This window comes from Lynx canadensis, chromosome B3 (genome assembly GCF_007474595.2).
Source record: "Lynx canadensis isolate LIC74 chromosome B3, mLynCan4.pri.v2, whole genome shotgun sequence".
NCBI classification, from domain to species: Eukaryota; Metazoa; Chordata; class Mammalia; order Carnivora; family Felidae; genus Lynx; species Lynx canadensis.
Genome location: NC_044308.2, coordinates 74,497,340 through 74,509,840, shown reverse-complemented (window position 1 = coordinate 74,509,840; position 12,501 = coordinate 74,497,340). Strand labels below are relative to the sequence as shown.

At 57.1% G+C, this 12,501-nt stretch overlaps 1 protein-coding gene across 1 annotated transcript; it reads right to left on the bottom strand.

The window, feature by feature from the left end:
* Nucleotides 1–2,980: 2,980 nt before the first annotated feature.
* Nucleotides 2,981–12,130, bottom strand: NFATC4 (nuclear factor of activated T cells 4). The gene is made up of 10 exons (XM_030318835.1): nucleotides 11,917–12,130; nucleotides 9,722–10,817; nucleotides 8,135–8,297; nucleotides 7,348–7,547; nucleotides 6,845–7,017; nucleotides 6,242–6,382; nucleotides 5,286–5,341; nucleotides 4,882–5,008; nucleotides 4,108–4,689; nucleotides 2,981–3,357 (listed from the first exon to the last, which is right to left on the bottom strand). Exons 1-10 carry the CDS (start codon nucleotides 12,014–12,016, stop codon nucleotides 3,290–3,292), a joined length of 2,706 nt encoding a protein of 901 aa, XP_030174695.1. The 5' UTR covers nucleotides 12,017–12,130; the 3' UTR covers nucleotides 2,981–3,289.
* Nucleotides 12,131–12,501: the final 371 nt, after the last annotated feature.

Below are 12,501 nucleotides of genomic sequence, written 5' to 3'. Positions count from 1 at the left end.
GGGAGCTATTTTAGAGTCTGGAGTGGGAAGGAGTGACACTTAATTGACAAATGACTCTAGAACTCAAGCATTCTTGTGCTGAATAATCACCTAGGGCACTCCTTAAAATGCAGATACTAGGCCCTGGCCCCAAAGAATATAATTGAGTAGGTCAAGGGTTGCCTAGGAATCTACATTAAAAACCAAAACAGGGGGGGGCGCCTGGGTGGCACAGTTGGTTAAGCGTCCGACTTCAGCCAGGTCACGATCTCGCGGTCCGTGAGTTCGAGCCCCGCGTCGGGCTCTGGGCTGATGGCTCAGAGCCTGGAGCCTGTTTCCGATTCTGTGTCTCCCTCTCTCTCTGCCCCTCCCCTGTTCATGCTCTGTCTCTCTCTGTCCCAAAAATAAATAAACGTTGAAAAAAAAAATTTAAAAAAAAAAACAAAACAGGGGGACCTGGCTGGCTAAGTCAGAGCTTGCAACTGTATCTCAGGGTTGTGGGTTTGAAGCCCACATTGGATGTAGAGATTACTTAAAAATAAAACCTTTAAACAAAACAAAACAAAAAAACTCTCCCCAGTGATTCAAATACAAGAAATCCTCAGACCACACTTGGAGAAACCCTGGCCAAGAAAGTCTTTTCTGGCACCAGCTGAAGATCTGGCCTCCTCCCCTCTCTCTCTCTCTCTCTCTCTCTCTCTCAACCCCAGCCTCAGGGACCTAGATGTCTGTAGGGATCCTGGGAAGAGACAGTGACCCTGGGAGGCTGACTCACAACAGGATTCCAGTAGGAAGAGGGGTTAGGCATACAAAGAATGGGCCCAAAAGGCGGAACAGGCCCTGGCAGAGCAAGTCACAGGGAGGCAGATGTCAGCTCAACCCCAGGAAGACCTTCATGGCAGATCGATTGTATCACCCCAGGCTTAAGGCCCACCATCTAGTAGGAAAGCTCCCACCATCCTCAAATAACTAAATTCCCCGGCACAGCTACAAGGGCCCTCAGAACTTAGCCACTGCTGCCTTCTCCAAACCCTCCTCACAGCCCCCTACTTCCAGAATTTAACCTGTACCCCATCCCCGCCAAACAGAACCTCTCCTGCTCCTCCAAGAATGCCAAGCCTCCCATCTGTTAGCCTTCCTTGTTTGCCTCTCTCCAGGGTCTCTCTCCCATGCTGGTAGCTCTGCCTAACCTGCCCTTCCCCTTATCAGCCTGGGCAATTCTGTCACCCTGAAGTCAGTTCCCTCTCACCCCCACAACTGGATGACATGCCCCTGATCTCTGCTCCTTCTACACCCCGTATTAAAACTACTCACCGCCCTCCCCCACAACAAGATCCAACATACTGTCTGTATAAGAAATATTTACAGAGTTGAACTGTTTGAATTTTTATAGTGAGCTCTTTCCTTACTGTTGCCCTGAGGCTAAGAAGTCCTCCAGGACCCACTGGCTGGCAGTTATAGCTGCTCAAGAAATGTGTGGCAATGAATGAATAGCAGTGCCCTGACAGAAAATGAAATGGTCTGCCTTGGGAGGCAGTGAGTGCCCGCCATCTGCAGCTTTCCATTCACAGAGGCTGACCTACCCCTTGTCAGAGATCTTGGGGATGGAGCCAAAGAATGCTCCCTGTGACTCATGTGCCCCAGGGTCCCTCCTGACATTGAGATTACAGGGCAATGACTCTGGCCCCTGCTGGAGGATACTTTTTTTTTTTTTTTTTTTTTAAGATTTTATTTTTAAGTAATCTCTACACCCAATGTGGAGCTCAAAGTTACAACCCCAAGATCAAGAGTTACAAGCTCTACCAACTGAGCTAGCCAGGCACCCTGAGGGTATCTTTAAAAGAGCAGCCAAAGCCCAGTGATCTGATCACTTGAGGTCAGTTTGGTTCACAAAAATTTGAATTCAGGAAGACAAAGGAAATTCATTGCAGAGCAGCAACCAGATGGAGAGGGGTGGGTGGGGGAAGGTATTATCCCCATTTCCTGGGCCTCCAATCTAGAGCCAGCTTCTGTCACACCTGCCCCGGAACACACAGGTACTTGCCAGGCCTGTCTGGAGCCACTGGGCATAGAGAGGCCCCACCAGCCTTAGGTGAGGCAAGTTTCCCAAGTACGAATTCCCTGAATATCTTTTGAGTATGGCCGCCTGCAGCCAGGCCTCTCCAACTCAGCTTGGTGGTACCCAGTGCCTACTGTGTACCAGGCGCCAGGTGAGCAGGGCAGATAAGGTCTGACTTTCCCCAGCCCAGTGGAGACTTGGTCCCTCCCATGGCCTGTTAACTGGGGCAAACAAGGTTTCCAACCCCGGCCTGTCAGTGGGGACATGTGGGTGTACCTGCAGGATAGACCAGGAGATCATACAATGCCCTGAACCTGGGCAAGTGGTGACCAGAGCTGTGGGGAGCTGCTTGGTTTCCTATAGTCTACCTCTGAAGCACAGATGTTTCCAGAACGTCTTCACAGTCCTCAAAGGTGGGAGAATCCGGTGTGGATGGGTCCATGCCAGCCCTCCCTCACCCCTAACCATACTCAAGGGAGATAAGCCTCAGGCCGAGCCCAAAGGTATCTGAGGGTGGGTTGGGGAGGGTGGGCTGGGCAGGAGGCCAGGAGTGTGGCTGGCATTCAACCTGTTAGTTGATTAGCTGTGTGACCTTGGACAAGCCCTTTTCCCTCTCTGAGCCTGGGATTTCTCCTTTATAAATGGGGAAAAGGGATCAGACTGGTTTTCGTGACCTTGGCTATGAATCCGAATCATCTGAGTGGCGGTAAGAGAAAGAAACTTGAAAATACACAGATTCCTAGGCCCCATCCCAAAGCTCTTAAAGGAATCTGAATCCCCAGGGAGGAGAGGCCTACTCAAGCCCCCAACCTCACTCCAGCTGGGGAGCCTCTGGAGTCCCTTCAAACCCTCCCCAGCACCCCTCCACTGAGAAACTCTTTGGGATACAGGGCTAGAGTAAGCTGCCCCATCTCTCTGTCCAAAGACTTCTGGAGCCTGAAGCACTAGTCAGTGAGCAGTTTATTATCCATCAAGCTGTCCCCAGTCTCCCAGCACCGTGGCCTGTACACAACTAGACACAGCCTTCACTCCAGTCTTTTCTCACACCCAGCCTTGGTCCCCACTCCCATCTTAGCCCCTCCAAGGCAGCACCAGGCCCAGGGGCCACACCTCAGCTAAGGGCAGGGGAGAGGAGGCAAAAGCTGGAGAAAGAGGATCCTGATTGGCCCCAAGCTTCTGGAACCGCCACCCCAGGATGAAGGGAAAGTGGGCAGGGCTTGGGCAGGGGGGCTGGGGTTGCCAGGTGATGCTTCAGGCAGGAGGCTCTTCTCCAGGAGGTGCAGGGAAGCCACTCAGGTCTCGGCCAATGATCTCACTCACTGTAAAGGAGGTGCAGTTGAAAGATTGGGCTAGGGACTGGTCCCCACCTTTTCCAGAAATTCCCAATCCATTCCAGGCAGGCCTCAGTCTAGGATGCTTCTAGGCTCCTCCTCCACTGGCTTCTCTTCCACAGGGCCTCAGTTTCCCCAATGTGTCTTGATACCTGTCCCCAATCAAATCTCACTCAATTCCATCCATGTGGGCTCCCAGGCCCCCATCTTAGCCCTTTCCTGGTGGCTCGGCCTGCGGTGTTTGGGCAGTCACTGTGATCGGGGCCAGAGGTGGGTGTAGCCAGTGGGAGGAAGGAGATGCAAAATACGAAGGCTCCTCATCACCAAACCTGACCACAGTCACCATGTGTGGGGGGACGCTGAGGCAAGGGAAAATGTGCCTGACGGGGACCTCAGCAAGCCCCTGCCCCACTCTGAAATGCAGTGCGTGCCTCTGACAATTGAGGGAGCTAGGCTGAATGGTCTTCAAAGTACTTCTAGCCCGGAAATTCTGTGATCTGGGACAGAGGGCAGAGGCAGGAGAAGGGCTGGGGCAGGAACTCTCTGCACCCTTCAGAACTGAGTTTAACCAGATTTAGGTGGCCACATGCACCAAACACTTGCCTCCTGAGACCCTCCAATTGGCCCTGAGGGCCCGAAGATGCCCCATCTCTGGGAAGCCAAACTCCAGCCCTCAGCAAACATGCAGAGCAATCTCTTGCACACACTCACACTCACAACCCCCAGCCCCACACCCACCTTCCTCCAGCGTGATACCCTGGATAGGGACACTGTCTCGGAAGCCGCTGCCGTAGCCACCCCTGGATTTCTCCTGCTCCGGAGCCCCCTCCCCAGGGCCATAGCTCGGCCCTACCTCATTGTATCCCTCAGCAGGTGGGGGATGAACACCACTCTGGGGAGGGAAGGGGCCTTCGAGGGGTGGGGATGAAGGCAGTGGAGGTCGAAAGGGGGCTGGAGGAGGGAACGGCAGCCCCAAGGGAAATGGGGAGCCCCGTCCTCCATAGGGGTCACTAGGGAAGGGCCGGGGAAGGAAGGAGACTGGAGGCGGGCGGGCACAACCTGCGGTACCCCCAGTCTCAGGGAACATCCGTAGGCCAGGTCTGTAGGATGGTGGGGGCCCCGTCTGGGGGTACAGAGGGGGTGTGCCATAGCTGAAGCCTTCTGACAGGTAAGGAGCTTCGTAAGCAGGGTCTTCGTGGGGATAGGAGGGGTATGGGGGCCTGGGTGGTGAGAAGTCCATGTCAGTGCCAAAGGGGGGGCCAGGTGCTGAAGGGAAGCCGCGGAGAGAGGAGTCCGGTAAAGGCTCCTCCTTGAAGATCACTGGGTAGATGAGAAAGCAGGACACACTGGTGAGAGGGCTGGCAGTCTCCCCACTGCACAGCCTCTGCCCACTTCTCTGTCCCCAGGCTCCATCCGTCCCTTGGATCCTCACGATGGGGCACCGCATCCCTCTGCCCCTGCCTCAGCTCCCCGTATCCCCACACCCCCACCGTGGGCTGTCCCAGAACGTACCAGGCAGGAACTTGAAACTCTGGGTAGGACTGCGCTTCCTCCGCCCATTGGAGACATAAAAGTAGACCTGGACTGGCCGGGACACCCGCTTGTTGCTGTACTCAGGGACAGTCAGGGTCAGCGTCACCTGGGGAAGAACACAGGATGAGGCAGGGAGCCCTCGGGGATCTGGCTCGGCATAGCCCTTTCAAGGACCCAAACTCCACCTCCTGGCTTTTTCCATTTGCTAGACAGCAAACTTCATTTCCTAGAGATGAACCTGCTCCCAGAGTGACCAGACTGCCTCCTCCAGAAAAGAAGAGGTAGCTTCTGGAGTCCATTCCCATGGGCAAGGGACATAGCTGTGAATTTCCTGACTTCTCCCACCACCCGCCCAGGGTGGGTGCCCTAGGTGACACTGGTACCTCATTGCTCTGCAACCGGTTCACTGTGGCCTCCTCCTCCCACTGCAGCTTTCCATCTGTGCAGGAGGAACAGAGAGCTCCAGCCCAATTCCAGGGCCCGTGTCCCTTGCCCAGTCCCCTGCCACTTCCCCTCCTGCTAGAGTCAGGGCCACACTCAGAAGGTCCCTACAAGGCCTGGCTCACAGAGGAGCCCATTGCGTGTTTACTCAATGGGATGAAAGAGGCAGCAAACTGAAACAAGAGAAGTGGCAGGGCCAGCCCGGGAACCAGAGAGAGTTCATGACAGAGGTGACTCTGGAACCCTTCCATTCAGTTCCAAACATCCCCTGCCATGACAGTGCTGGGAGGAAGTTCAAGAGTAAGAAAGGTCCTAGCTTGAAGGAAGGCAATGAGACCCTGATCTCAAGATCCAGAATCTCTGAACCTTCTCTGACATGGTCCCAGGGTGCTCCATTTGAGTGTAGGTGCTGGGGTTCTTGGTGGGCAGAGGTGGGGGGAGGGCAAAGGGCTCAGGTTGGTGGGTTTACTTGGACCCCTAAATGTCCCCTTCTCCAGCCCCACAACTGACCCGAGGCCCCTCACAGGCTTTGTAATCACAGTTGTGCTACCAGGTCCATAACTCAGGAGGGGCTTGGGGTCTGGGAGGATATAAGTCCCCTCTTCCTCTCTCCTCTATGGACTATCTACATGGGAGTAAACTGTGTCAAAGCTGACTCCTCTTTAATAAAATGAATGTGATTTCTCACATCTGTTCATCATCTTGAGCATTTCAGATTGCTGTCACACCCATCTCCCCATGGGAAGCAGACAGGACAATAGGAAGGGCAGTCCATCTGTTCCCTTTCACAGATAAGGAAACTGAGGTTCAACTTGCTAGTTTAATGACAGTGCCAGAGATCTCTCACTTGCCCATTCCAAACTCCTCCTGCCTGCCCCCCGCCCCCATGAGTGCTCACCAGGGCCCCTCTCGATGAACACCACCTTGGAGTCTGGCAGGAAGTTGGAGCCAGTGAGCACTAGTTCCTCTCCTCCTCTCACAGAACAGGCACTGGGGCTGTAGGCCTCTACCTGGGGCAGCTCCTGGGCCGAGCGCTGGGCTGCAGAGCAGTGCAGGAAGGAGGCTGGCTGGGCTGAGTCCAAGAGGACCCCACCCTTCTTGGAATAACTGCCACAGGACCCTGGAGGAGTCCTCCTCGGTAGCAGACATACAAGTAAATCAACAGTATCCCTGGGGTCACACACACCAGGTGAGGAGCTTGGGCAGAGACAGAGATGAACAGCGTCACCTAAGGGCGGAGCTACCCAAACAAGTACACAGGGCCACCCAGGGACAGATGGAGGACAGGCCAGAGACAGTCCAGCCCAGAGACAGAGTCTGTGGCAGGGACAAATTAGAACACTGCCCCCAACCCCTCCATAATAGAAATAAGCGCTGAGTCCTTTATAGCACTACCTAGGACAGGACACAAGACACTATGCAGAAGAGATGGGAAGCCAGACATACACACAAACAGGGAATGGCAAGAGACACAGAGATGGCACAGGGCCTCTTTGCTCACAGCACTCAATGGGCACTGATGCTGTCTGCACTGAGACGACCTTCCCGCTGCCCTGGGGCACGTGCACCCGGAAGACGAGCCGCACACGTGTGTTCTTGCGCCCAATGTCTGTCTCCCCCTTCCGCAGCTCAATGTCTGAGTTCCGGAGCTTCAGGATTCCAGCACAGTCAATGCTGAAGGCAGAGAATGGAAGGCAAGCCCCCACCCAGCTGAAGCCAAATGGCGAGGCCCCTGTAAGGAGAAAGCCCCCACGCTTCATCCAAAGCCCTGAATGACTTTCTCTGGGAACCTAGGGGGGGTATTTTCTAATCACAGGTGGTCTCTCCAAGGTGCTCCCTAGGCCCCAAGTCCTCTTCTAGATCATGAGAAGGCCTGGAACCTGTTCCTAGAGGTGATGTCCAGCTAGCTCTTCTGGGAAGAGGAAGAGTGGGCCTAGCTTAGACCTCATGGAAAAGGCTGGTCCTAAAGCCTGAAGACTGAGGGGAAGTGAAGTGGGGACCTACTTGGCTGCCATGTTGTTCTCAGGAAGCAGGGTCATCTCCAACACTTTGGTACCACTGACTACAGCTTCATAGCTAGCTGTGGCCACCATCTTGCCTGTGATACGGTGCACCTGATAGAAGGCATGAGGCCGCAGGTTCCTTTCATCTGCAGTGCCAATGAACATCTGTAGGGTCAGTGGCTTCTCACTGTAGCCTAGGAGCTGGCAGACGGAAAGAGAGAGGCCACCCAACTGAAACCCCCACTGTCTCATCCTTCATCCATCCCTGGGCTTTCAGTCCGCAAGGGGATGAGGATGGTGAAAGATAAAGGATATCCTGAAAGGGATTCCCAGGGGGAATTGGGCACCAGCTGTGGAGAAAACGTGGCCTGGAGTTTACAGTGTTACTCTTGGAATAAGGCCCAAACTGAGCTGGGCAAAGGGGGAAATCTTCCAAGAGAGACTGGCCTAACTCAACAGACAACCTAACTCCCAGTGAACTTTGGCCTCAGCCTAACCCCTCCCCCATATCTGGCAGGCTACCATTTTCCAGAGTAGACATGAATCGGGTGTCCCATGGGAAGAGTGGAGCGGGGGTGGAGGGACAGAGAAGGAGAGAGTATATCCGGGTCCTGGAAGTGCACCCTTCCTCCCTTAACTCCAGCCCCTCCCCCAGGCTGCCTGCAGGGTCATTGCTGAGAGGGAGTGTGGGAAAGGGCAGTGCCATGGGGCTGCACAGCTGGAGCCCATCTGCAGGGATCTGGGACTGGAGAAGAGAAAGGCTATCAGGACTGCCCTCTGCCCCTTACCTTGACTACAGGGTGACCACCTGGGGCAGCTTTGACAGCCCCTCGGCTGCCCTCGGTCTCGTAATGGGCCCGGTGGTGGGCTCTAGGCTGCACCTCAATCCTCAGCTCCAGCTGCTCATACTGGCTGGGCAGAGGCCAGTCCAGCGGGGGTAAGGCAGAGGTCCTGGATAGGAGAGAAAAGCACTCATCATATGCAGTCTCAGACCTCAGTCAGAGCAGCGCTGGGCCCAGCTCCCTGGGATGTGAGGGAGGAGGGGGTGTGAGTGTGGGAGAAAGGAAGTCACAGCAGAAATAAAACAGTCCACCAGCCCCAAAGCGAGGGGAGATAGGAGACAGCCCTCTCAGAGCCCCTTGAGATGAGGGTGTGGAAGATGACACAAGGCCTGAGACTCCTTTCTTTCCAGTTCTGAGCACAGGGTTTGGGGTGGCGAGGGTTCCTTCATGGGGAGGCAGAGGTGAAGCTAGACCTAATCCTAATCCTCAGACCTGGATGGGAAGAGTCAAGTAAAGAAATTCTTCAGGCCAGAAAAGTCCTCAAAGGTTACCCCTTTGTTTTTCAGATAAAGAAACTGAGGCCCAGGGAGTAGAATCCAGCAAGCCAAGCAAGCCAGTGACTGACAGAAGCCACGATTGTTTCCAAGCCAGCACCCTCTCCACTAGTTGGGGCTGGACAGGTCAGTTCCAGAAAGCTGGGGGTTACAGATGGGCAACTTTCCTGTCCTGAATTCAAAGATACCCCCCCCCTCCAGGTGGTGGCTTGCATTGTCTGGAGACACTCTGAGTAGTCGAAACTAGGGGAGAGGGTACCATCCAGAAAGTAGAGGCCAGGGATGTTGCTAAACTATCCTACAGCGCCCACCACAGCCCCATACAACCATCATCCTGCTCAAAATATCAACCATGCTGCAGAAGGGAAACCCTGCCCTGCAGGAACCCATGAGAGCAGGTGTAAAGGTTTCTTTCCCCAGGAAACTTTTCTGCGTAGAGCCAACTCAATCTGACATCCCAAGATTTAGGATTATTGAAATGTGCAGGGTTCTTGAGTGAAAGGGGTGAACGAACTTCAAGAACTACTTGTTTCAGTATGAATTCCTTGACTTGCAAGCTATTTTATTCAAATTAGCAGCTACACTTTTAATCAGTAAGTCAGGGCCCTAGAAATTAAGAGAAGGGAGACTCCCTGCTACTGGGTGTAGGGCAGAAATCCAGCCAGGTTCCATGCCCAGCCAGTGCCAGCATAGAGCTAAGGGTGGGGAACACCCTAGAGATGCTCCTTCTTTACCTAAGTGGTCCTCTTGGTGGGGGTGGGGGAGAGGTTTTTCCTTATTGGTCCCCAGGGAGTGATTGTCCTTTTGTAAATTATCTGTCTGGAGGGGGTGGGGTTTTTGTTTTGTTTTGTTTTGTTTTGTTTTGTTTTGTTTTTTAATGCTCTCCAAAACTGTAGATGGCAGCAGCCAAGCTGGTTGCAGATTCTCTTCTGAAATGCCAAGGACACAGAACTAGGACCTTTCTTCAAACCCATCCCGTCACCCTCCTGCTCTAAGTGAGATGGCTGGAGACACAGGCGGTGCTAGGCACAATCCTCACCTGAAGATGGGGCTGTGTCCCCCAATCCGGGCCTTGGACCAAGCCAGTGGGGAGGGCACTGCCAGGTAGTCCATGCCCGCCACCTCCTTCCGAGGACCCCCGGGAGGAGCCAAGGCCTCCTCTGCTCCTGACTGCAGCTTTCCATTGCACGGGGCAGGCTCCTCAGGCCGAGGCAGAGCCACTGCCTGCTCGCTGGAGGTCCGCCGGGTCTTCTGCGGGATGCTCTCCGCCGGTGGGGCTCCCACGTAGTCAAAAGGGCCAGGGGAGCCAGGGTCACGGGCCAGAGGCAATGGGGGTGGTGGAGGTGGCTCGGGCCCCTCCTCCCCCAGGCTGCCGCGGCGGGACAGAGCTGGGGAGGCCGAAGACGGGGTCCCAGAGCTGGAATACCGCCGCTTGCCACAGGGAGAGGCAGGCCGCGGGGAGGCTGGGGTGGGCCCAGGAGCGCTGAGGAGTAGCCAGCTATCCTCTGGCCCCCGACCTCCGGGGCTCGGACCATACAGGTTCCAGGGATCGTCGGGGGTCCACGGCCTAGGGGATGCCCTAGGCGAGGGCAGGGGGGAGCCCAGGCCAAAGCGGGAGGCCGCCTCATTTAGCTCAGACTCCACCTCGTCGCAGGCCGCATACAGGGCTGCCTCGTCTGAAGCGTCGGAGAAGAAGCTCCACGAGGACAGGCTGCTGCTGCCAGGGCTGGGGCTGAAGAAGGGTCCCCCGCCCTGTCCCCCGGTCTCTCGGTAGCCCCCAAAGCCTTCTGGTGGCGGGTAATCCCTGGGGGAGCCGTCCCCCCAGGCATCAGGGTTGTCCTCCAGCGTGGCCGGCGGGTCAGGCGTGGGAGAGATGGAGGTGATGCGGATGCTAGGGCACTCAAGAACACGGCCTCCCCCAACCCCCCCGGAAGCCCCTCCCGGCCCCCCCAGCCTCACTGACCGGGCGGGCTGGCTCTCCCAAGTGCCAGGTGAGGGGGCCGGGCGGGGTGGTGGCGAATGCATGCCAGGCCGAGGGGGTGGAGGCCGAGGAATGCCAATAGGGGCAGCGCCATAGGGAGGGGGCTCCCCCAGGGCCAGACGGCAGCATGGCGGGGCGTCCTCTGAGTCCAGTTCTGTCGAAATGGGAAGGGAGGGGAACAGAGAGAGGGATGCCACAGGAGATGGGGACAAAGAGAAGCAGGTGAGATGTCTGGGTTCCTCGAGTGGCCAGCCCTCCACGCCCCGTATTCCACCCCCTCCTCAGTATAAGGGGGCTGGGTCCTGAGATGCCCTTCAGAGCCACGAAGACAAAGGCAAAGTTGGACCTCAGAAGGTGGAGTGCACAGATCCAGACGTCCCAGACCTTTTCCCACTGGGATAACCTGAGCCCCTGGCCCTGGAACCAGGGGTACCAGACGGGGCGGGTCTTAAGGTGAGGAAGGCGACTCGAGAGGAGCTGGATTTGGGCCTGGAGGCGTGTTTAGGGAAGCGCAGGGCTGGGCTGGGGGCGACTCACACATGAACCCAATTAGCAGCGGCTCCCAAACCCCCAAACGGTGCTGGCAGGAGCCCCAGTTGCCATCGCAACAGTGGCCAAGGGAGGGGGGCTCCAGGGCTGTGGCAACGAGGGGAGGTGGCTCCTCCCTCGCTCCCCCCATCTGGGGGCGGGGGTACAGCCGAGGGGTTGCTGCGTGCCGGGCCCGGCCCGGGGGAGGGGGCCGCGGGCAGCGCGAATTCCGTGAGAGCGGCGGCCGCCGCCCCCGGCTCAGTCCCCGCCATCTGCCTCTCATTGCGGCCGGCGGGGGAGGGGGAGGGGAGGGGCGCCCTGGCGGGCCCGGAGAGCTCCCCCAGCCCCGGGCGTCGGGTCTGCCGGCCCAGGGCCGGGACCGCGAGGGACACGCTCCGGGGCCCCCTTCCCCTTCCCCTGGCAGCGCCCGGGGCTCCCGGGGCCGCTGTTCCCGCCCGCCCCCCAGCCCGGTGACAGACGGCCCAGCCGAGAGGCGGCGCGCGGCCAACGGCACCCCCACCCCCACCCCAGTCACGACCTAAAAAGGAGAAAGTGGTGCCCGGCCCCCAGCCTCACCTCCGCAGACCCCTCAGCCTCTGCGACTTCCCCCCACCTCTGAGCCCCTCATCCTCCACCCCAGGCTCGCTGCCCTAAAATCCCCAGTCTCGGGATCTCCGGGCCCTTCCTTTCTTGACCCCAAGACCACTTCCCAGCCCCGCACTAACCTTCCCCCGACCCCCCCGCGCCCAGCGGGGGGGTCTCCTTTTCCTCCCCGAACACCAGCTTAAATTCCAGCTCCTCATCCTCGCAGCTCGCTGCCCCCATGGAGCCGGCCAGAGCCCCCAGGTCCCGGTCTGGGTGGGAGGGGGGGAGCTCAGGAGGCTGCCGTATCTTCACCCGTGGCTCCCTCCCTCCCCTTCTCCGTGACGCCCCCTCCTCCGCCGCTGCCTCCTCCCTCCGGACGCCCCCTCGTTATTATAGAAACTTTTCCAAACTTTTTTCCCCCAAACTTCTTCAAAGCGCCCCCCCAGCCTGTCCCTGATTGGCTGCCCGGGATGCTCCAGCCCCTCCTCCAGGGATGAGATGAGAAAACCACGCGCCCCTCGTCCTCCCCCACCCTCCCTCCCTCTGTCCTCTCTCCAGTCCCTCCCCCTCAAAAAAAAAAAAAAAAAAGGAACAAAACTTAATTGGAAAACGGTCCCTCAGGCTTGGTGCGACCTCACTGAAGCCTATAGGCCCGCATTGGAGACAATCATATCCCTCCGGGAGCATTTCCACCACCACCACCACCCTCTTGTTAGTCTAAGTTG